The sequence below is a fragment of the Loxodonta africana genome, chromosome 15, assembly GCF_030014295.1.
Source record: "Loxodonta africana isolate mLoxAfr1 chromosome 15, mLoxAfr1.hap2, whole genome shotgun sequence".
Lineage (NCBI taxonomy): Eukaryota > Metazoa > Chordata > Mammalia > Proboscidea > Elephantidae > Loxodonta > Loxodonta africana.
Genome location: NC_087356.1, coordinates 6,050,999 through 6,075,677, shown reverse-complemented (window position 1 = coordinate 6,075,677; position 24,679 = coordinate 6,050,999). Strand labels below are relative to the sequence as shown.

Below are 24,679 nucleotides of genomic sequence, written 5' to 3'. Positions count from 1 at the left end.
TGCTCCCAGCACTGCTTTCTTGGTGGTGCAGGCCACACCCCAGGGAAACTCCCTTTACATTGGATCAGGGATGTGACCTTAGTTAGGGTGTTACATCCCACCCTAATCCTCATTTACATAAAATCACAATCACAAGATGGAGGACACCATACATTACTGGGAATCACAGCCTAACCAAGTTGACACGTTATTTTGGGGGACACAATTCGGTCCGTGACATGCTCCAGTGTTTAAAAACCTGTATTGCTGAATGCTGTTCCCACCAGATGAACATCTGTGATTTTATTTAATCCTAGCATTTAAACTGTTTCCGACTTTTTCCTACTGTAAACTCTGGCTCTGGTTTCTTTTAGAAGCATTTCTGCAGGTGGACTTGCTGGGTTAAAGGGTGTGGCCACCCTCTGGGAAGGCATATACACTTTTTATTGCCTAGTAGTTGCCGTATTGACAAGTAACCTTTCCTTTCCGAGTGTGCTGAATTCCCAGAAGTCGCCTTTCACAGTCCGTTTCCAGGAAGGGCAGTCGACCTTTTCTTACGTTCTGCTTCTTCCAAAAGTCATCAGGTGGCTTTTCCCAAAGAACTAAGTAGATTTTTTTTAAATACCACATTCTACTTTCACCCTGGTTTTGCTGCCTTATGTGAACCTTTTCTTTAATTCCAGAGAGAATTTATCCAGTTCTGCAAAACTCTGTACAGCATGTTCCACGAAGACCCAGAAGAAAACCATCTGTACCAGGCCATCGCTACGGTGACCACCCTGCTGCTGCAGATAGGCGAAGTGGGCCAGCGCAGCAGCTCCTCTGGAAGCTGCTCCCAGGAACCAGGGGAGGACCTGCAGGATCCAGCACCTTCTCCCGACCAGGACTCCGTTTTTGCCAACACTGGGTCTGTCCCCCAGGGCTCCCCAGCATCTCCCGAGGAGGCAGCCGCAGGAGACTGGACTGTCTCTCTGGAACACATTCTAGCATCCCTGCTGACTGAACAATCGCTAGTGAACTTCTTTGAAAAACCACTAGAGATTAAATCTAAACTTGAAAACGCCAAGATCAATCAGTACAGTCTCAAGACCTTTGAAATGAGCCGCCACTCTCAGGCTGAGCTCAAGCTGAGCAACCTGTAGCCAGACGGCAGCTTGCTGTGTAGACTGGAGCCCACCATACCAAAGCAAGGACCCCAGACTGGTTCATGGGTTGTCAGTCCACAAATCCTGGTCTTAAGTCTAGTTCCTTTAGGGTACACTTTACAGACTGGATTATCTGGACAGAGCGACCCGACAGCCAGAACCGTAGCTAGGGAAACTGAAGCAGCCCTCAGACATTTCTATTTATTCAAGAAAATCAACAACTGGACATTGCCAATGCTATAGGGCATCCATCCAACAGTTGGCTCAACCCCGTGGCTCACATCACTTTACCAGATCTGCTGAAAATGGGCACCTCTGTTGTGACGATAGTATGCTTTTGTTCCTGACGTGGCCACAAGTCACATTGTCGCGACCAGGAGACCAGCCCCCATGCTCCTCTTTCACTTGGAACGACGAGTGAGGTTTTAGTGAAGTTCACGCTCAAGGTCTGAGAGCCACTATCTGTGCAACTGTATTTGGCTTTTTTTTTTTTGCACTAATTTTGTTTCAATGCTGGTAATTGAAACCATTTTAATATATTTGGTTGTATTCACTTTGAATGTCCTTCCAAAAATGTTCTGTACAAACCATGCTTTTGGATGCTGGCCTTAAGTTTTTTAATAAGAAATTTTTGTATTGACTTGGTCCTTTTCTTTCATCTTATATTTCAGCCTTTTAAGGTCTGGATGGTTCTTATCCTCACCAGGCCAGCTGAACTGCTGGTGACTAGGTGAGCTGGATAGACGTCTCCACCACCACCCGTGTGCTCAGTTGAGGTCACCGACCCCACCTTGGCTGTGCAGCACAACTACCGTAGGGCTTCAAAAAGGACCTCTACGACAACACTTAAACGTCAGTGGTGGAAACACTGGGGAAGACAATCCCTCAACAAATGTTATGTAAATTTGCCCTCACTGGAACCATCTCCCGATACAACAAATCCTTCACCACAGTCACCAAATCCTTCCCCGCAGTCACCGTCCATTAGGTTCACTGTGAGGGACAGAGCTTGTTCATACCCCGGGGGCTGCCTGTGTCCAGAAGCTCTAGGGGGCAGGGGTGGTGAGCGGGCTTGCTGAGTTGACTCTGATTCCCAGCTGCCCCACAGGGTTTTCTAGGTGGTCATCTTTACGGGAGCAGAGCGCCAGGTCCTTCTTTTCTCTCGCAGACCCACTGGGTGGCCGAGCACTTACCCTCTGGGCCACCAGGGCTTAGGTGGTGAGCCAGGCCAACAGTTTTTAGGAAAAAGCTCCCCAATGATTTCAGCATTGAGAACCTCTTTAGGACACTCCGCCCCACAAACACAAGCATATGGCATTTAGAAAGGAAAACAGAATCAGGAAGGCAGTTTTATAACTTTATTTGATAATCAGCTTAGTTTTCATCCACATTGACTGTCTGTAGGTCTGCAAAAGAAATAACAGCCAGTCGATTTCCAGACTCACATTTTAACTTCAAAAACATTTTCTTGAAGGTTTTGGGGCAAGTACTATTCCATTTTTCATATGATCTTTTTACAACCCAGATATAATCAGTGTTTTGGTGTTTCTTCTACTCCTTCCATGTGTTTAATGGACCACAGTTTTGTATCCTTTTGCATTTGCCCATGCTAGTAGAGAATTTTTAAAAATGTGTAATGATCACGCCTGTAACTTACAAGTCCCTACAGGAAGGGCCCCTAGCATATAAGTACACGCTAAGTATTTGTTAGTTAAATAGGTAAATTCGGGTCACAGAAGAGCTAAAGACTTTTTTTTTTTTTTAAATCTGACTGAAATAGCTTTGTGGGATTAAGTAAACTTACTTTTGAAAGTGGTGACAGGTACATATGTAACCAACGTATAGAGCTTGTTTGGTGAGTCTTCATCCTCGTTACGTTTTCTGGACAACCGTACACGGATTCGGTATGGGACGTTCCTAAGGAAAAATACAAATAAATGTCTCACAAGGACAGGGCCTCCTTTCAAGAAAACAGCCACTAGCCATGTTCACACATCCCACCTTTGCTCCTGTAACATGTTCCTGACAGGCCGTCTGTCACTGTAATCTGTCCAACCAGCCTCTAGATGGCTGTCAGTCCCTGGAAAATCAAACACCCCCCCCCCCAAGACGGACAGCAACACCGCCATCTCAGGACACATGCCTGCCTAAGCAAGCATACCACTTACAGGCAAAGGTGCCAGGTCTTTTGCCTCGACCGCCAACACTGCTATCTGGTTATGAGAAAACTTACTCTATGCTAAATTTCAATTTGGAGGAATACCGTGAAGAACTCTGCAGACTATACTGCACACATTACAGACAATTAAACTTTCAGTCCCACCATATGCAGATAATTCTCTGATGCCATTTCAACCGACATCCAGTCTCACACCATCAGTGGGGCCCATGCCATCACCGTTCCTCTAACTGGTCCCCCACTTCCACACTGGAACCTCCCAACATCTGCCACCGGAGACACCAGCCTCCTGCTCACAGCACCCCATGCCGGTTTCTCAGCAGCAGCACTAACATCTGGGCTGGACAGTTCTTTATTGTGGGGGCCGCCCTGTGCACTGTAGGATGCTGAACACCACCCCTGTCCTCCCACTGGGCGCCAGTGATGACCCCTCACACTGATGCAATAATGGAGTATGTCCCCTGGTGGGCAAAATCAGGCCCTAATTGAGAACCTCTGTTCAAATGGCTTCCCGTTATGCCCAGATTTAATTCACGCATTTCACCATGACCTACAAGATCCTAGATGGTCCAGCCCCTGCCCCTCTCTCCATTCCCACTTACTGTTCAAGCCGCTTAATCCACTCCAGCACCACCGACCTGTGTTCTACAAATCTGTGTTCCCAGAACACACATTGTTCTAGATGCTCTTGCCCTTGACCCTCACAATCCTGGCTCCTTCACCAGCTGGGTCTCGGTTCAAATACCACTTTAAAGCGTCTCCCTGCAGATGCTACCCTACCCTGGCAGTCCCTGTCACATTACTTCCTTTGTAGTGCCAAGCAATTGTATGTACGAGCTCATCCTATGACACAGAGAACTTCCACACCTTATGCCTTTGGCCCAGACAGCTTTGTTGAGCCTGGTGTCAATGCGCACATCTGGGGTTCCCATCTCCTTCATGGCAAATTTCCGGATCTCCTTGAGTGCCCGAGGGGCACGCTTCTTGAAACCCCTAAGATTTAAACGGACACAAATAAGCTAATTAGTGAACTGTACAACATAGTATGCCCTGTTTTCACAAACACAACATTTAAATAAATACATGCCTTCAAATCAAAATATAATTTGTTTTATCTTAAGACAGGACCTGTTTTTGAAGCAGATCAGCCAATGCTCCTAGTTTATTGGCTCATTATTAATCTAAGTGTCATCTGGAGTTTGTTCTGAAACCAGTACAAAACATGACAGAAGACCCATTTAACTGCAAAACCCGAAGCTTCTTTGGACGATAAGCCCGGGTCAGCCCTTCTGTCACAAGCCACCAGTGGCAGAAACCCCTGAATGGCCTATGGGAGAAGGGCCTGGAGCGAGGGCGGATTCCCTCCGAGGGTGACAACAACGGTGAATTCTCTGGAGCTCTAGGGATGTGTCAGGTTCAGTCTCTAATGCTTTATACCCGTTCCTTCTTCAACTCAAGTCAGCTCGGGACTCTGGGTTAGCAGCTAGTAACCCTTTGTTCAGATGAGGGTTCCTGGATTCATTTAAATCTACACTTACAATTAAATAAGAAATGTGAAAACGCAACATCTTTTCAGGCTGCAATGGTGAAGCATTTCGGTAAGTAAAGGAAGGCCATTTCAAGTGAGGCAGAGTCTCCAGAGTGCCCACCACCCTAAGGCTCAAAACTTCATTAGAGCAGTGACCACGTCCGTCTCGTACCTCCGTAAGTCCAACACCTAGTACCCGGCTCAAACTAGTGCTCAATAGACTCACCGATAAAGTAAACTTTATAAAATCTGATACAAGTAGCCAGAGTGACCTAATTCTGCTCCAAAACCTTGAATGACTTCCCATTTCCTTCAGAACCTTCCTGTGGCCTAGATCTGACTCCTACCTACCTCACTCTTCTGTTACTATGTCCCCCTGGCTCTCTTTGCTCCAGCCTCCCTGCTGTTTCTAGAATCCATCAAGCAAGCTCACTTCATTCACTCAGTACTCAGCCATGTAGAAACAACAGCAGCAGGTATAATACCCTTATGTAAGCAACAGGCTGGGTACTTCAGGTGGTGCAGGTGTAATACCCTCACGTAAGTAACGTGCTGAGTACATCAGGTGGTCGTAAGCACTACAGAGAGAAAGCGGCCACGGAAAGAGGGAGGGAGTACTGGGGAAAGGACCACAAGTTTAAACAGGGCTAAGGAAGGACTCAGCAAGGTGACCCTGGAGCCAAGACTCAGAGGACAAGAGCAGCTGAATTAGGTATCTGCGAGAAAGGCATGCAACAGAGTGGAAAAAACAAACAGGCCACCCTGAAACAGATCACGTCTGGTCTGATGAACAAAATCGGGGGGCAAGTGCATGTAGGATCAGAGCAGCAACCCTGGCTTCTAACCTCAACAAGACAGGAAAGCAGAGGGTCTGAGAACAGACCATATGTCTGGGGTGGGGAGGCAGGCAGCCAGGAGCTGCTACTGTAACCACCCAGGGTCAGTGCCAGCTGGTCAGATTGTGGAGCAGTCGGGGGGAGAGCCAACAGGGTTTGCCAAGTTGTTACTGAATTGAAAAACAGGTTGGGGGTGGAGATGGGACACCAGGAGCTTGGTTTTCAGCCAGGTGAAGTTTGAGATGCCTACTAAACACCCAAGTAGAGACATCAACTAAGCAGTGAGAAAAAGCATATGGAAAATATTTGAAGTCCTAAGACGGGAAGCCCTGGTGGCATCGTGGTTAAGGGCTACGGCTGCTAACCAAAGGGTCTGCAGTTCGATTCTACCTGGTGCTCCTCGGAAACCCTATGGTGCAGTTCTAGTCTGTCTACGGGGTCACTATGAATTGGAATCGACTAGAAGGTAACAGGTAAAAAAAAAAAAAAAAAAAAAGACTGGTCATTATGAACAAGCATAGACAGAAAAGAGGAACAGTCAACATTAAGAGGACATGAGAGAAACCAATCAACTAGACACAGAAGGAGCAGCTAGTGAAGAAGGAAGAAACACAAGACTAGTCTTTGGAAGACAAATGAATAAAACATTTTATGGAAGGAATGATGAACTGTCAATTGTTTCCGATCAAGCAAGGACTGAAAATGACTAAGGGATTCACATTATGGACGTCCGCACGCAAGACTTTTGCAAACGGCAAAATGCCCAAAAATCTTGCCCACTGGGGACCATGGTCTCAGGGAACATACAGCTCAATTGGCGTAACAGAGTTTATGAAGAAAATGTTCTACGTTCTACTTTAATGAGTAGCATGTGGAGTCTTAAAAGCCTGTGAGCAGCCACCTAGGATACTTCACTGGTCTCACCCCTTTGGGAGCAAGGAAGAACGAAGAAAACTAAAGACACAAGGGAAAGATTAGTCCAAAGGACTAATGGACCACATCTACCACAGCCTCCACCAGACTGAGTCCAGTACAATACATGGTGCCCAGCTACCACCACTGACTACTCTGACATGGATCACAATAAGGCATCCCAGACAGAGCTGGGGAAAAATGTAGAACAAAATTCTAACTCAAAAAGAAAGGCCAGACAGACTTCCTGGCCTGACAGAGACTGGAGAAACCCTGAGAGTATGGCCCCTGACACCCTTTGAGCTCAGTAATGAGCCCACTCCTGAGGTTCACCCTTCAGCCAAAGATTGAACAGGCCCATGGAACAAAACAAGACTGAAGGGGCGCACTGGCCCTGGGGCAGGGACTGGAAGGTAGGAGGGAACAGCAAAGCTGGTAATAAGGAACCAAGGGTTGAGAAAGGAGAGTCATGGGGTTGTTAAACAATGTCATACAACAATGTGTGTACTGCTTCACGAGAAACTCGTTTGTTCTATAAACCTTCATCTAAAGTTCAAAAAAAAAAAAAAAGTCTTGTCAACCCATTAGCTATCTGCAGGGCTCACCCCATTATTTGCGTGGCCTTTAAAACAGTACCCCACCCTCCAACCTGTGCTTTACCTTCTACTTGGTGTTTTACCAACTAATGTCTAAATACTGTTCTACTATGACAAGGAGGGCCTCTAGTTCACACTTTCCCTGTGGAGCCCAGTACCATACCTGGTACAGTTAGGCACTTGATATGCCTACCTCCCCCCGCCCCACTCCCAAAGGTGCAGTTATTCCCAAGCAGCATTAATGTACAAAAGGCACTGAATTGTAGAGCCAGAGCTAAGTAACCAAAACCCCACCACCATCAAGTCGCTTCCGGCTGATGGTGAGCCTATGGGACAGAATAGAACTGCCCAACAGGGCTTCCAAGGAGTGGATGGTGGACTCAAACTTCCTATCTTTTTGGTTAGCAGCTGAGCTCTCAAAAACCAAACCCAGTGCCGTCAAGTCGATTCTGACTCCTAGCGACCCTATAAGACAGAGTAGAGCTGCCCCATAGAGTTTACAAGGAGCGCCTGGCGGATTCGAACTGCTGACCCTTGGTTAGCAGCCACAGCACTTAACCACTATGACACCAGGGTTTCCAGCTGAGCTCTTAAAAAGAGACCCCAAATAAGACAACGCACACAATGTTCCCTGGCCAACAGCTGTGGAAGCGGTGCTGAAATGCCAGGCTCAATGCAAATGCTACCACACATGGAAATCCCTGGCAAAGTGAGATGGGACTGCCCACTCCAGACTGCTGCCTTAAAAGAATATTTCACTGTGACGTTTTTCTACTGAAAACGCCCCCAAATAACTGTTTTCAACAAGAGAATTGCTGGGTGTCTCATTACCAACAATAGCAACCATGTACAGAAAAAGGGGGAAAACTAAGTTCAAACACTAAAATATAAGCCCTACAGAAAAGCAAGAACTACAACTACCATATGCAAAACTACTCCCTACATTGCTCTTCAGCGCAAGTCCACGACACTCACATGTACCCACCACAAACACTGCCCTATAACTCCACTGACTTTTGTCACTTCACAGCATGTTTTATTTGCAGTGTTACAACTTCGAAGACCAAAGAACTGACACCTCTGAACTGTGGTGTTGGTGAAGAATACTGAATATACCATGGACTTTCAAAAGAACAAACAAATCTCTCTGGGAAGAAGTACAACCAGAATGCTCCTTAGAAGCAAAGATGACGAGACTGCATCTTACATACTTTGGACAAATTGTCAGGAGGGATCAGTCCCTGGAGAAGGACATCAGCAAAAAAGAAGGCAGCCCTCAAGTAGATGGCCTGACAACAGTGGCTGCAACAATGGGCTCAAGCATAACAAGGATCGTGAGCATGGCACAGGACTGGGCGGTATTTCATACTGTGGTACACAGGATTGCTATGAGTTGGAACCAACTCAATGGCACCTGACAACATTAAAACTCAACAAACTGTCATGCCATCTATGTGACCTGGAGAGCTACGGTGATCCAATTAAGTATTCACATTCTGGGCTGGACCCAGCTTTTTTAACTTTACTGAAGCCTAGAAAACATTAAAAGTTTGTTTTCACTAATATACAAATCTTTTGCTCTTTAGCCTCATTTAGTTGCTGTCCAGTCGATTCGGACTCATGGCGGCTGTGTGTGTGTGCAGAGTAGAACTGCCTGGTGATGTTTCCAAGGCTGTGACTTTTCAGAAGCAGATCGCGGCCAGGCCTGTCTCGTCGTCTAGCCTTAACCATTTGCACCAGCGGGGGACTCCTGACCCAGATTTAATTTCAACACAAAGCACTGAGCAAGGATGATGTTCACATCTGATCACCAGAACTGGCTCTCCCAGAAACTCCAGCCATTAGCCTCAGAGAAGTACACTTTAAATCTTATAAACCTGAAGGTCCACGGAATACAGGCTAAGAGGAATTTCTAGACCCCCAGCCTTTAAACCAGGCCGATTCCTGAGTAACAACCAGAAGCCTGAGTACGCGACCCCCAACCAACGGTTTATCGGGGCGACCGCAGGGGTACTCACACGCCATGGATGCGTTTGTGAATGTTGATGGTGTACTCCCTGGTCACCACTTCGTTGATGGCAGAACGACCCTTCTTCTTCTCGCCACCCTTCTTGGCGGGAGCCATCTAAAACCAGACAAGGAGGCTCAGGCGAGCGGGGCGAGTCAAATCCCCCCTTTCGGGCCCGGCCCCACGCTGCCGCCCTCGGGGCGTCCCGTGCGGAAGGTCCCGCCTCGCCCCTGCGCCCCTGGCCTAGCGAGGCCACCCAGGCCACTCCGCGGAGCAGCACCCGCGACCCCAGATGCCCCAGCCCCAGAAACCCCTGCGGCCCCGGCTGCCCCAGACACCCTCCTCCCAGGGTCCGGGAGCCCTTAAACCCAGCGCTGATTCCCATCTCCCCGGAACGCGGAGCCCCGGACAGCCTAGAAGAGGTCCTGCCGTCCTGATCAGCACAGTCACGGCGGAGGATGAAGCTAGATCTCCCAAGCCCAGAACCGCCGTCCATACTCACAGCACCGGGACCAGGTTGAAAAGGAAGAGCGCAACGGATTGTGGGAGAGGGGAAGGGGCGGTCGCGCTACAACTTCCGGGTCGCATGGGGGCGGGAAAGGGGGTGTGGTTAGGAAGGGGCGAGCTGGGACGGACGCGGCGCGATAGGGGAGGAGCGAGCGGGCGTCGGGGGCGGGGCCTGGGCGGGCCGCGCTTGCGCACCCCGCTGCCTCCGCGGAGCTGTCTGGGGCTGGGGTCTGCCGGGCTCTGCTGGAGGCGAGCGCTGGTGGGCCGTCGGCTCCTAGGCGAGTTGCGAACCGGCTGAGGGGCTTCTGTGCCTTCAGCGTCCTCACGGGCCCACCGCTAGGTCGGAAGGGGCTTGTGCCGCTGGTCTAACTCTTCAGAGGGACCGGGGCGGATTAACCGGGAAGCAAGGTACGCACGGGCTTAGTCGTGCTTACTTAGTAATCTAGCGGAGCTCTGCTGGCGCAGTGGTTAAGAGCTGGGCTGCTCACCTAAAGGTCGGCAGTTCGAATCCACCAGCCACTCCATGGAAACCCTGTGGGGCGGTTCTAGTCTGCCCTAAAGGATCACTGTGACTCGGAATCGATTCGGGTTTTGGGGTTTTTTTTTTAGGGCATAACTTCACATGCATTTCTTGTGGAAAACAGGTGAAATTGTGCTCTACAGATTAGTAAGTAAGCACAGTTAAGCCCGTGCATACCTTGCTTATTGGGTACTCTGCCCCTGGGAGGAACCTAAAACCTGGAGTTGATTGAAGACTCTAGTTCCAGGCCCACAGCTGGATTGGAGCAGGTCCGGGGCAGAAGACCCTCGTTTGCTTTTCCCATTCATTTATTCATTCACTCATTCATCCATTCCACAAGTGTTTACTGAACACTGGCCTTGCGTCAGGTGCTGTGCCTGGCTGCTGGTCCCAGAGATACTAAGACACAACCCTTGCCTTTGAGGAGCTCATGTTGAGCAGAGGAGACCCGTGAATGAAAGTTGTTACTGCCCCGGACCATGGAGCCACAGGAAGATCTGTCCCGCCAGGTGCATGGGTGGGTCAGGGGTGCAGACAGAAGGAGAGGTGTGCGCTGGGTCTGGAAGGATGGGCAGGAGACAGCCAGGCAGATTCATGGAGGGTGCAGCACATCCAAGTTCTGAGGCAGGATAGCTTCCCAGACTGCACTGTCTCCTGGAGGCTGTGTAGTTGGTGAGGTTGAGACATGAGACTGGAGATGTAAATAGTCTGTGGGGCCATGTGGACTCACTCAAGAGTCTGAGTATTATAGGGAATAAGAAGTTACTGAAAGGTTTCCAGGAGGGCAGTGGCATGATCAGATCTGTTTTAGAGTTAATTTGGCAACACTGAACAACAGCGTGGGGGTGAGAGGCAGTACGGTGGCAAGACCAGTAGAAGGAAACTGTTTACATAATACAGACAAATGATGAGGGTCTGAATTAAGGCAGTTACATTGGGATTGGGGAGGAGCAGAATGATTTTATAGATATAACGCATTGCAAAAAGTTTTGTGGTTTACTGCAAAGCTCAGCTCTTAGTAATACAAACCCACTGCCTTCATGTTGATCCCAACTCCTAGTGACCCTATAGTACAGAGTAGAACTGCCCCATGGGGTTTCCAAGGCTGTAAATCTTTATGGAAGCAGACTGCCATATCTTTGTCCCGCGAAGCAGCTGGTGGGTTCCAACTGCTGACCTTTCAGTTAGCAGCCAAGTGCTTAACTACTGTACCACCAGGGCTCCTTAAGTGTCCAAAAAAAAAGTAATTAAAGTGTCATGATTTGAAAATACTCTTACTAGCCAAAAGGAGGGCAGTGTGATCAACAGATACTATACACTGCAGCGTTTAAGGCAAAAACAGATGTATCCATCGGATTCAGCAAACAGGAGGTAATCAGTGATTTCAACAAAAGTAGTTTCACTGCAGGAGTCGTGGGGAGTGGAGGGAGGCAGATGGCGGGGTAAGGGTGTGTATGGGCACCTGGGGCGCTGCTCCCACCTACTCTGTCTCTTGGCCATAAAGGGGAGGAGAACCAAAGGCGGGGGAGCTGAGGAAGCAGTGGATAGCCAGGCTGGATGAAAACCTGTTGCTGTTGAGTTGATTTGGACTCATAGCAACCTTATAGGTCACAGTAAGACTACCCCATAGGGTTTCCAAGGAGCAGCTAGTGTGGATTTGAACTGCTGACCTTTTGGTTAGCAGCCAGACGATTAACCACTGGGCCACCAGGCTGGACGAGTGGGTTAAATATGACATGAGAGCTCTGAGGAAGTGCCCAGCAGGGCCATTCTGGAGCTGGCCAGAGGCCTGAGGACTGGATGTCAGCAGTGCAGAGATCCTGAGACAGTCCTTGGGATCCTGCGGGTGCCGTGCCTTCTTTTTTCTTGATGAACTTGCTCGTTTTTCAGGAGCACGTCATCATAGTGGCTGCTTAGGACAGGGGCATGGCAACTAAAGCTTTTGAGTCCTGTCATGTCTGTAGGTATTTATTCAGCCCTCAGTTTTTAAAAATATTTTGGTTTGAATGAAATTTTAGGTTGAAAATGATTTATCTCTAGAATTTTGAAGGCATTCTTAATTGTCTTTTATCTTGCAGTATTGTTGCTATTTGCTGCCAGGTTCATTCCAACTTGTGGCAACCCCATGTGTACAGAGTAGGGCCACTCCATAGGGTTTTCAAGGCTGTGACGTTTCAGAAGCAGATGGCCACACCCATCTTCCAAGGCACCTCTGGGTGGGTTCAAATCGCCAGCCTTTGGCTAGTGTTGGAGTGCTTAGCTGTGTGAACGACCCAGAACCTCCTCCCAGTCTTCCATCTTCCAGTACAGTTGTTAAGAAGCCGTGTGTCATCTTTTGTGGCCTGTTTTATTTTCTTTGTTTTTTAGGATTGTCTCAGTCATCTAGTGCTGCTGTAACAGAAATACCATAAGTGGATGGCTTTAACAAAGAGAAATTTATTCTCTCACAGTCTAATAGGCTAGAAGTCCAAATTCAGGGCGTCAGCTCCAGGGGAAGGCTTTCTCTGTCAGCCCTGGAGGAACGTCCTTGTCATCAAGCTTCCCCTGGCCAAGGAGTTTCGCAGCCACAGGGACTCCAGTTCTACAGGACGCACTCTGCGCCTGGTGCTTCTTTCTTGGTAGTACGCAGTCCCCAACCTTCTGCTCGCTTCCGTTTCCTTTTATTTCTTGTAAGATAAAAGGGGAAACCCTGGTGGTGTAGTGGTTAAGTGCTACGGCTGCTAACCAAAGGGTCTGCAGTTCGAATCCACTAGGCGCTCCTTGGAAACTCTATGGGGAAGTTCTACTCTGTCCTACGGGGTCGCTATGAGTTGGAATCGATGCGAGGTTACTGGGTTTGTTTTTTTTTGTTGTTGTTTAAGATAAAAGGTGGTGTGAATGCTTCAAAGGTCAGCAAAGCAGGGGCGGGGGTTTGGGGACTCTGACTTCAGGGGACATCTAAGTCAACTGGCAAAATAAATTCTATTAAGAAAACATTCTGCATCCCACTTTAAGTGTGGAGTCTGGGGTCTTAAACGCTAGCAAGCGGCCATCTAAGATGCATCGAGTCTCAGCCCACCTGGATCAAAGAAGAATGAAGAACACCAAGGTCACAAGGTAATTATGAGCCCAAGAGACGGGGCTACATGAACTAGAGACTACATCATCCTGAGACCAGAAGAACTAGATGGTGCCTGGCCACAACCAATGACTGCCCTGACAGGGAACACAACAGAGAACCCCTGAGGGAGCAGGGGAACAGTGGGATGCAGACCCCAAATTCTCATAAAAAGACCAAACTTAATGGTCTGACTAAGACTAGAAGAATCCCGGTAGTCATGGTCCCCAAACCTTCTGTTGGCCCAGGACAGGAACCATTTCCGAAGCCAACTCTTCAGACATGGATTGGACTGGACAATGGGTTGGAGAGAGGTGCTGATGAAGAGTGAGCTACTTGCATCGGGTGGACACTTGAGACTATGTTGGCATCTCCTGTCTGGATGGGAGATGGGAGGGTAGAGGGGGTTAGAAACTGGCAAAATGGTCACGAAAGGAGAGACTGGAAGGAGGGAGCAGGCTGACTCATTAGCGGGAGAGTAAGTGGGAGTATGTAGTAAGGTGTACATAAGTTTATATGTGAGAGACTGACTTGATTTGTAAACTTTCACTTAAAGCACGATAAAAATTATTTAAAAAAAAAGCGGTGCAGGCCACACCCCAGGGATACTCCCTTTACATTGGATCAGGGATGTGACCTGAGCAAGGGTGTTACATTCCCACTCCAATCCCCTTTAACGTGAAAATTACAATCACAAAATGGAGGACAACCTCACAATACTGGGGATCATGGTCTAACCAGGTTGACACATATTTTGGGGGGACACAATTCAGCTCATGACAAGGATCTTCTCTTTATCTCTAAAGTTCTAAAATTTCATGATGAATTCAAGAGAAATTTTCCTGAACTAAAAAGCATTTGATTTTCCAGGGCCCGCTTAATGCCTGGCATACTGAATGAGAAAATACCCAGACCGAGGCAATTAACACCTAACCTGCTGACAAAGAGGTTTGCACAGTGGATGCATTTAACTGTCTCACCTGACAAGAAGCTGGGAGGCAGGCAGTTTCAGGGCTGGTGCCACCACGACTGCCTTGCAATTAACTAAACAAGTTTATGCATATACCAAATTTGAATATCTCTGTTGATTTCTGAATTTCTTTTTTTGTTGTTTGACCCAAACTTATTATTCTTTTTGCTATTGTGAATAATGCCGTAATGAACACGGGTATACATATGTCTATTCATGCAACGACTGTTATTTCTCTAGGATATATTCCTAGGAGTGGAATTGCTGGATCATGTGGTATTTCTATTTCTAGCTTTCTGAGGAAGCGCCATATCGTTTTCCAAAATGGCTGTACCATTTTGCATTCCCACCAGCAGTGCATAAGAGTTCCAATCTCCCTGCAGCCTCTCCAACGTTTGTTATTTTCTGTATTTTTGATTTGTGCCAGTAATGTCGGGGGTGAGATGGTATCTCATTGTGGTTTTGATTTGCGCTTCTCAAAAAAGAAAAAAAAAAAAAATTTTTTTTTTTTTTTAAAGGCTAGTGATCATGAGCATTTCCTCATGTGTTTGTTAGCTGCCTCAAATGTATTATTATTAATACTAACAATTATTTGGTATTAAGGGGGAAGAAGTAAAAGTAGAAATGACAGCACCATCAGTCCTTTCCTACACCCCCGGTCTCAAGGTGGGGTGTTCCCATCGCTTCTCATTTGACGGTCAGAGGATAGAGTAACAACCTCTTAAATCAAAACCTATCTGCCACTGGGCCCCCACTTTTGGTGGCTTTACTTCTTTTTTTTTTTTTTTAAATAATATTTTCATGTGTTTTTGGTGAAAGTTTACACAGTAAATCCCCCCTGCAAAAGAAACAAAAAACCCATTGCCATCGAGTCAATTCCAACTCAGTGACTCTATAGCACAGAGTAGAACTGCCCCATAGGGTTTCTAAGGAGCAATTGGTGGATTCAAACTGCTGACCTTTTGGTTAGCAGCCAAGCTCTTTTAACCACTGGGCCACCAGGGCTCCACACAGCAAATTAGGTACCTATTCAACAATTTCAATGCAAATTTTTCAGTGACATTGATTATATTTTCACAATGGTTGTTCCATTTCCTGTAATCTAGTTTCCCTGCCCCCTTACCTTCTCGTATTTGCTTTACAGTAATAGTTGACCGTTTAGTCTCACATAAGTGATTTTTTAAGGGAGTGCAGTACTTATGGGTGATACTCTTTTATTTTATGAGCCAATCTGTTATGTAGCTAAAAGGTGACCTCAGGGGATAGTTTTGGTTAGAGGTTTAAAGAGAATCTCAGGGCCGTAGTCTCAGGAGTCCTTTGGTCTCAACCGGTCCAGTAAGTCTGGACTTTTTAAGAATTTGAGTTCTGTTCCGCATTTTTCTCTCATTCTGTGAGGATCCATCTATTGTATCCCTGATCGGAATAGTTGGTCATGGTAGCTGGGCACTATCTAGTTCTTCTGGTCTCAGGGTAGATGAGGCTGTGTTTTAGGTACACTGCTAGTCCTGTAGACTAGTTTCTTCTCTGAGTCTTTGGTTTCCTTCTTTCTTTTGCTTCAGATGAGTAGACACCAAGAGTTGTAGATGAGCACTTGCAAGCTTTTAAGACCCCAGATGCTACTCACCAAACTAGGATGTACAACATACACTTTATAAACTATATTATGCCGGTTTGACCAAGTTGTCCCATGAGACTGTGGTCCTAAGCCTTCAGATACAAAAACCAATTGGATGAGGTATTTGGTTATGTCTAAGAAGTATCCACAATTGTGCCCCTTATGTGTTTTATTATATATTTAAATATATATGTATATATACACATACATGTATATATACACATACATGTATATGTACATATATATGTATATGTACATATGTACATACATATACATATAGGTACGTACATGATTTTGCATGTATGAAAACAAATTTTAAATTAATTTAATGAACTTTAGTTGTCATTAGAGACAGAAGGCAATAAATTTTAGTTGAGCTGGTTTAAGACATTCTAAAACTTGGTGTATTCCAGAGTTCACATTTTACTGGCTTCTCATCAGCCAAGACTTTATAGTTTTCCAAACAGAAAGGTCATGGTTTTTCTGGAAATCAGACAGGGTTGCAAAACAGTCTTTTAATGAGCAAAATGAATCAAAAACTTAGGAATTAAACTTCTCATGTTGTACGTGGGCTTAAAAAAAACATTACACAATAAGAATTTTCTGAGTTTATCCAAATTCTGAACATGTGCAAGATTTAAGCAAAGCTTTTTTTTTTTTAAACTGAACTAGTAGCAGGGTATACTCCACCCTTTTTTAATGGCTTCCAGCTAGAAAATTCTAGGACAATAAATAACCGGTTTTCATTAAAAATCTTGTTCTACTTAGAAAGACTGTGACAGCCAATTAAAATACAAACTGTTATTCAGATAATTCAGATATATAAACCTTTGAATTTACAAGACAGTCAAATTTTAAAAGTTAATCCAGTTTCACAGACTTTGGTTTAAAAAGGGGGTCATTTCTGGTTCCTATAGTTGAAAGAGTCAGTATTCCTAGTGCATGTAAAATGTTTTGACCTACCTTTCCCCAGGAATCTAGCAGCTACGGGAATAATAACAAAGCTGTGTGAATGACGGAACATCCTTTGTGATGCATCTATATAATGCCTTCTTATGCCATCCCAAACTGATAGTGGTCACACCACTGAGAGGAGCTAGCCCCATTTCACAGAGGAGGAGATGGAGGTACACAGGTACAGCCATGGAGGAGCAGGGAAAGGAACTTAACTCTCTTGGGCCAATACTTTTGGAAAGGGCAGTGCCGGTCATTGGCATCTCAGTGATTCCCAACCCACAGCACCAGGCACCCGTAAATCAGCCGAGTGAAGCCTCATGGGAAGTGGCGGGCCGGGCCGGATTACCCACTAAGCGAGGTACACACAGGCTTACTTATGCTTACTTACTAATCTCTAATGAGCAATTTGGAGCCCTGGTGGCATAGTGGTTAAGTGTTTGGCTGCTAACCAAAAGGTTGGTAGTTCAGCCAGCAGTTTGAATCCACCAGCCACTCCTTGAAAACCCTATGGGGCAGCTGTACTCTGTCCCATAGGGTCACTATGAGTTGGAATTGACTCAATGGCAATGGGTTTGGTTTTTGGTTTAGTGAACCACTTCATCTGTTTTTCACCACATTCACTGTAGATTAGTAAGTAAACACAAGTAAGGCTGTGCGTACCTTGCTTACTGGTGAATCTGCCCCTGGTGGTAGGGGACATCTATAGGGGGCAGAAGCCTCCCGGGTGATGCTGGTATGTCCCACTGGGTGAGGTGTACCCCTTCCCAACCTAACCTGTGTGTGCACAGATACCACACACAGACACACACACCCTGTCACATCACTGATATCTAAGTGTTGGCAGTCAGAGCCTAGGGGAGTCCAGCCCAGATGGGTGTAATTACGGGCTGTGGTTTGGTGGAGAACATCTTGGTCATCTCCCCAGATTATCTCTGTCTACAGGGTTGAGAGGAACCCTGGCTGGTGCAAATGGTTCATGCTCTCAGCTGCTAACCAAAAGGTTGGAGGCTTAAGTCCACCCAGAGGCCCCTTAAAAGAAAGGCCTGGAGATCTTCTTCCCAGAAAAACCAGCCATTGAAAACCCTATGGAGCCCAGTTCTACTCTGACATAGATGGGGTCACTGTGAGACTGAGTTGACTCAATGGCAACCAGTAAAAAAAGAAAACAAGGTTGAAAGATACTTCCGGGAACTTTTTTTTTTTTTTTGCTGTCATTTCTAGTACACCATTGTTTTCCTGGTGTACTAGATAAAAATCAGAGACCCAATACGTTGATGCATACGTTGCCGCTCAAAAAACACCATTGCCTGGCTTATTTATTGTTTGCGTCCACCTTTTCCACACCTTTGATTATCTTTAGAATCATCTTGGGAAAAAAAAAAAGTGTTTCCTGATGCAAAGAGGTTTGCGTGCATATGTAACACGGAAGAGAAGCCGCCTCCAGAGGGTACTGTACAAATCTGTTAATTTATTACAAAATGGCCACTCACAGAAAAACACAAGAAAACTTTTATACTTTTGTATTTGGGAAAAGAACCGGTGTCTCAGATACAAAATAATTTACACGTAATCCGTACAATTTTATTTCATATAGAAATAGATCATTATTACAACAGCTGTACAACTCACTACGCTTCGTCTTATAATTACATAAAATCTTTTCTTTAGAAACATCTCAACATAACAAAACATACAAAAAAAGCAAAGTGCATTTTTTTAAAAGGAAAATCCAATCCTGGGTGTAATCATGAAAGGTAAGTAGAAAGATGCAGCATTCTCACTCCAAGGGCCGACGTGTGGCGGGGTTTCCTCGGGGACCTGGGCTCCCACAGGCCTGTGTGGCTTGGGGAACCTCTCCTTATTTCTTAGAGCTTGCAACAAAATTCCGGATCATCGGCCACAAGATTGTGCTTTGCTTCCAGTCTGCCTTTGTAGTCGCAATTAAGGAAGTAAACAGGAAAGAGTCCAGTGTTACATTTAGTGGGAAAACGCCTCCACCAGCACAGCTGTGGGGCAGAGCCTTGTTCCCTCCGGGTTTAGGCCAGAGGGTGTGCCCTGTGGCTGGATTAATGATGACCAGCTTTGCTATCTGATTGGTGGGCAGTTTTTGTTACTGTGGTCTCCCAAGGAAGTCAGGAGACCTTATTATTTTTTTAAACAAAGTGCCTAAGTTATTTCCTCTGTGCATTTGTGCAAATTAAAACAAAAACAACTTAAAAATAATGAAAAATAATCTCTTTATTCGCTCTCTTCGACAGACCTCTGACCCTGTGCTTCTCCAGCGCCAAGGAGAGATGATGGAGGGCCAGGGCCGACCGGCTGGTGCGGACGCCGGGTCTGCCAGAGCTCTCCGAAGGGCGCAGCAGGAGGCGCCGGATCCAAAGGTAAACTGAGTAACGCTTACGTGGGACACTCGGTTCACGGCCAGGTATGGCTGTAGGGTGCGTCCCAGAGCTGCGGAGCCCACGTCCCTGGCCATCCCCCGCGGTGCCAGCCGCAGCACTCAAGATGGTTACCATCAAGGAATTATGAAATGTATGCTCTGTGCGCGAGAGCCGAGGCCTTAAACTCCTCTCCCCAGCCCCCACGGCCACCCGCCTGGTCCATTGGTTAAAGCTGATTGTGACCCGGCTGACGAGCCAGGCACTACCGTGGCGGCTGCTGGAGGCCTGACGACTCGGACAGACTGCTGACCCTTCGCGCTGGGTGAGGGGGCTGGGGCTGCGGTGGGGGCGGTGGGGGGTAGCCCAGGGCCCCTTGCTGGTGCGAGTACGTGGGGAGAAGTAGGGAGTCCGGCTGCTCACTGCGCAGAGAGGTTGGTGTCTGTACCTGGAACGGAAACAGAAAGGGCTGCAGGGCAGTTTTGTGATTCACCAGTCTCCCAGCTCTCTTGTCCCGGGGCTGGGGTGGTGGTGACGTCGATACCATCGGGCTATAGGACTGTCTTCCTCAGGTGGCCGGGTGGGGGGATCCCATGTGGAGAGGGGCTCTGGGGGACTTCAGGGGGCTGTGGGATGGGAGGAAGGAACCTTAAGCTCCACGTGATGCTGGGAGTTGGAAGATTCCAAGAATGGAGTGAATTCTGAAGTCAAACTCTGGCAACATGAGGGGCTCCTGCTGGCCCTGGGGGGACTGGAGCAGAGGCTGTGGGGAAGGGTTTCTAGAAGGCACACCGATGATTTGCGTCTAGCTTGTGTATTTCTGAATGATGGGACCCAAGACCACAGGCAGATCATCTCTAGGGCAGGTTACAAATGCACTCGTCCTCTGGATACTTTTCACCAATGGCCCCTGGTCCCATCACTACCTCCAAATACTGCCATTCGCCAGCATCTGCCAGGAAACATCTTCTTGTGAAGTTTACAGGCTTCAACTGGTCAGGCACTAACTTTGGAGCCTTGAGCCTCATCTATTAATCCCTTGTGTGAAATCTCCACCACGTAACCCAGCTATCTTCTGTCCTCAGAGCGGCCACAGGCACACCTGCTGCACCTTGGTGCAGGCTGCCCCTCCAGCTGGAATGCTGTCCCTTCCTGCACACATCACCTACATCTCAGGCACCTCCTGGGTGCCAGGCTCTGCAGCAGATGCTTCCCAAGCCCTCCTCATCCGCAAGCCCCCTTCCTCCCTGAAGACATCACTTTGCACTAACCCAGGGCTGGTCCCTTGGCAGGCTGCACACGGCCTGCTGTTGCTAAGCAACTTCACTCTGCAATACGCCTGTTCCCACGCTAGACCGTGAGGTCCCTGGAGCAGGTGCACGTCTAAGAGCACCCTGCATCCTCAGCATGGCAGCCTGCACAGCAGAGGTGCCTGCAAGTGTGTTAGCTGCTACTGCTGTGAGACATGGGTGGCCTCCAAGGGTCCCCTGCACTGTCACTGCCTTGTCACGTCTTCGTTTCCCATCCAAAATCATTTCTGAATCCTGGGAATGGATAAGATTCCAAAGTAAGAATCTTTTTTTTTTTCTTTTAATTACTGTTTTTTAAAATCGTAAATGTAACAAAGTCCTTGACATTTCAACAATCTTTTTGTCCACAGTTCAGTGCCATTAACTATGTATCATCTTGTCCAGCCATCATGCTTATCTCTTCCCAGGCTGCACCACTGAGCTTCTGTTAGAGGTGACGCTGTCACTTGGAAGGCAAAAATCTTGAGTTGACTCCCACTCTGCTTGGATTGGAGCCCTGAGGGCGCAGTGGTTAAGAGCTACGGTTGCTAACCAAAAGGTGGGCAGTTTGAATTGACCAGCTACTCCTTGGAAACTCCATGGGGCAGTTCTACTCTGTCCTATAGGGTCACTATGAATCAGAATCGACTCGATGACAACGGGTTTGGTTTTGGAATGCTTAGGTCAGGGAGATTTTTAACGTTATACCAGACAGGTTAGCAGCTGTGACGATAAACTGCATTCTAGACCTTCAAAAATGGCTCTTTTCATTTCTGTCCTGCCATCCTCAAAACATCCTAATCACTGCACATTGTCCTGTGGCTTTGGATGCCCAGGCATGGCAGGTAGGGCTGTAGGGAAAGCCATCCTCTGTCCTGGGGTGGGTGCTGGGGGGCAGGGAGGACGGCCAGGGAAGCCTGGGAGCCCTTCTGGAACCTAAGCAGATGGGTGGTTCTGTCCCATCTGAACCACCAAACCAGTGGTCTCCCCCTCCCTCCTTCCAGTGTGTGTGGCACTTGCTTGAAGTCATTTTTGCCTTCTAAGTAGTGTCCAAGGACCTCTGGTGGTGCCACGGTTAAGTGCTCAGCTGCTAACCAAAAGGTCAGTGGTTTGAACCCACCAGCTGCTCTGAGGGAGAAAAAAACCTGGCAATTTGCTCCCGTAAAGATTACTGCCTAGAAGATCGTATGAGGCAGTTCTACCCTGTCCTATAGGGTTGCTATGCATCAGAATCAATTTGCTGGCACACAGTGATAACAACAAATAGTGTCCATGTGTAAATGTACCCCAAATTTTCCTGGAAAACCTCAATTTCCATGCATTGTATTTATTAAGTTTGATAAATCTTCAAGTGTGATTCAATTTCATATTTGTATAACTTTGCCTATAAACACACTCACAAGTCCAAGTGCACTCAGAGTGATCCAGGTCTGGCTTTTACTCTAAAAAGTACGGACACCGTGAGAGGAAGAATCTTGATAAAAGTCGCCTTTTAAAAATGGACTTTTTTGGTCCCTAACCATATGAGGCACAATAGCTGATTCTTGACTTCTCATGCTTTATAAACTTTAAGCATTAAAAATGATCAAGAAGCTGACAGTGGCGATGGTTACGCAACATGAAGACAGCAGTTCACGTCACCGAGCAGGACACACAGACACGCTGAAATGGCAAGTGTTACTTTTTCACGTATACTCACCACAGTGAAAAATAAAAACCAAACAAAACGCTCCCCAAACAATCAAATCCGAGTCTTTCTGGGGCTCGGCGTCTGCACGGGGGATTAGAACAACGTGAAGGCATGTCTTGGACCTGGGATGTGCAGTGTGGCCCCGGCCGCCCTCCGCCCGGTCTCGGCCCGCGCGCCCACCTGTAGGTAGTGTCGCGGCAGCGGCTGCTGCTGGGCCTGCGCAGCCTGCAGGGGTGGCGGCTGGGAGCTGGCGAAGCTGGGGTGAAGCACCGCTTGGCCCATCAGCAGGACGGGGGCTGAGGTGCCGCTGCTGGAGGTGCGCACGTCGGGGTTTTGAAATACCGCCTGGCTCGGCTGATACCTGTTTGGTTTTACCCGGGAAGGAGGAGAAAACAGACCTTTAAGAAGGAGAGTTGATGCCAATGGCCCATTCACGAGGGGTGTGTAGTCCCAGTAGCAGCTGCCACTGAGTTCACTCCAACTCATGACGACCCCAAGTGTGTCAGAGTAGAACTGCACTCCGGAGGGTTTTCAAGCGCTGGTTTTTCAGAAGCAGATCGCCAGGCCTCCTTCTGAGGTGCCTCTGGGTGGATGCGAGCTGCCAGCCTTTCAGTTAGCAGCCGAGTGCATCAACCATTTGCAGCCCCAGGGACTCCAGGGGGTGGGAGGAAGGCTATTTAGGAAAGCTCTAGGGACAAGGTGTGGACATTTAAAGACACTACAGAAAATATGGAAAGCCTGGTGGCGTAGTGGTTAAGAACTATGCCTGCTAACCAAGAGGTCGGGAGTTTGAATCTACCAGGCACTCCTTGGAAACCCTATGGGGCAGTTCTACTCTGTCCTTTAGTGTTGCCATGAGTTGGAATCGACTCGATGGCAGTGGGTTTGGTTTTTTTTGTTGTTGTTTTTTTGGATAAAAAATGTGTAACATGGAGTGGAACTGCCTCGTAGAGTTTCCAAGGAGCACCTGGTGGATTCGAACTGCCAACCTTTAGTCAGCAGCCATGGCACTTAACTACTACGCCACCAGGGTTTCCATGGAGAACATAGGGAATATATATTTTGCATTATATTTTTATTTTAGAGATGTTATTTGTCTTTGAAACCCTGGTGGCGTAGTGACTAAGTGCTAAGGCTGCTAACCAAAGGGTCAGCAGTTCGAATCTGCCAGGCGCTCCTTGGAAACTCTATGGGGCAGTTCTACTCTGTCCTGTAGGGTCACTAAGAGTCAGAATTGGCTCGATGGCAATGGGTTTGGTTTCTTTTTTTTTTGGTTATTTTTCTGTATGGGGTCACCTGTGACAGGCATTGTGGGTTCTCGGCTTCCTCTGAAGTGGCCTGTGTGTCAGGGGAGGCAGGCCCTGGCACGCCCTGGGAGATGGAGCTGTGAGGGTGTGTCTGGAGGAGACTGGTGGGGTGAGGGTATCAATTAACTGGGTGGACTGAAAATAGCAGTTAGCATTCCCAGAGGAAAGAATTTCCATTCTTGCCTAGTTCACTGCACGTTAAATATCTCTGGAATCTTTGTTTCCACTAATTTGGATCACTTAGAACAGGCAAACACCAAAACCAAAACCAAAAAAGCCTTGCGTAAACGAGGACTTCAAAGGAAATGTTAAAGAAGGCTCCACTCAGTGTGTGTTCCCCATCTCACCACCCACGACCAGAGAGAGGGCCAGAGAGTGGGAAGGGGCAAAGGCTACTGAGACTGTCGTCCAGAGGCTGTGGGGAGACTCCCAGACAGTGACATCAAGGAGGGCTCTGAAGGTTCAAGGAAGCCAAAGGTGGCCTGTGCCTTTGTGAAGGTAACCTAACCTCTGTTGTTGCTCCCATAATCCAAACCAAACCAAACCAAAAACCAAACCAAACCAAACCCCGTTGCTGTCAAGTTGATTCCGACTCAGCGACCCTATAGGACAGAGAAGAACTGCCCCGTAGTGTTTCCAAGGCTGTAATCTTTACGGAAGCAGACCACCACATCCTCCTCCTGTGGAGCGGCTGGTGGTTTGAACTGCCAGCTTTTTGGTTAGCAGCTGAGCACTTAACCACTGTACCACCACCATTCTTAGGTGCCATCAAGCCGGTTATGACTCCTAAGGACCCCATGTGACAGAGTAGAGCTGCTCCACAGGAGTTTCTTAGGCTGAAATCTTTATGGGAGCTGATCACCAGGTCTTTTCTCCCACTGAGCCACTGGTGGGTCGGAACCACCGACCTTTCGGTTGGCAGCCGAGCGTTTTAACCACTGCACCACCACTTTGTGGTTAGGAGCGGAATACTTTTTGGTTAACAGCTGATTACTTAACCATTGTGGCACCAGGGTGCCTCAACCTAACCTCTATCTATGCTCCTTTCTCTTTATTGGTTAAAATGAACAGTGTTCCAACGTTACAGGGTTTTGATCAGATGAAACGGAATAACGAGCATACAGGCTCAGTTACCAGCTGCTGTCATTGTGATCAGTACTAGT

The 24,679-nt window shown here is 47.5% G+C and overlaps 3 protein-coding genes across 7 annotated transcripts in view; 1 reads left to right on the top strand and 2 right to left on the bottom strand.

Moving 5' to 3' along the window:
- TBC1D8 (TBC1 domain family member 8) overlaps window positions 1-3,228 on the top strand; it is a 183,190-nt gene extending 179,962 nt beyond the window's left edge. For all 4 annotated transcript variants that reach the window (XM_064268498.1, XM_064268495.1, XM_064268496.1 and 1 more), the window contains exon 20: window positions 663-3,228. In XM_064268498.1, coding sequence (XP_064124568.1) covers window positions 663-1,121 — 459 coding nt within the window. In that variant the 3' untranslated portion in view covers window positions 1,122-3,228. The remainder of the gene's footprint in view (window positions 1-662) is intronic.
- RPL31 (ribosomal protein L31) lies at window positions 2,469-9,734 on the bottom strand. Its single transcript, XM_003413604.4, has 5 exons — window positions 9,686-9,734; window positions 9,194-9,300; window positions 4,171-4,296; window positions 2,929-3,041; window positions 2,469-2,530 (listed from the first exon to the last, which is right to left on the bottom strand). The coding sequence occupies exons 2-5, from the start codon at window positions 9,298-9,300 to the stop codon at window positions 2,499-2,501; spliced, it is 378 nt and encodes a 125-aa protein (XP_003413652.1). The 5' UTR covers window positions 9,686-9,734; the 3' UTR covers window positions 2,469-2,498.
- Window positions 9,735-19,069: 9,335 nt separating this feature from the next.
- NPAS2 (neuronal PAS domain protein 2) overlaps window positions 19,070-24,679 on the bottom strand; it is a 183,158-nt gene continuing 177,548 nt past the window's right edge. For both annotated transcript variants that reach the window (XM_064268493.1, XM_064268494.1), the window contains 2 exons: window positions 22,390-22,570; window positions 19,070-19,678 (listed from right to left, as the gene is read on the bottom strand). In XM_064268493.1, the coding sequence (XP_064124563.1) occupies window positions 19,496-19,678; window positions 22,390-22,570 (364 nt within the window). In that variant the 3' untranslated portion in view covers window positions 19,070-19,495. The remainder of the gene's footprint in view (window positions 19,679-22,389; window positions 22,571-24,679) is intronic.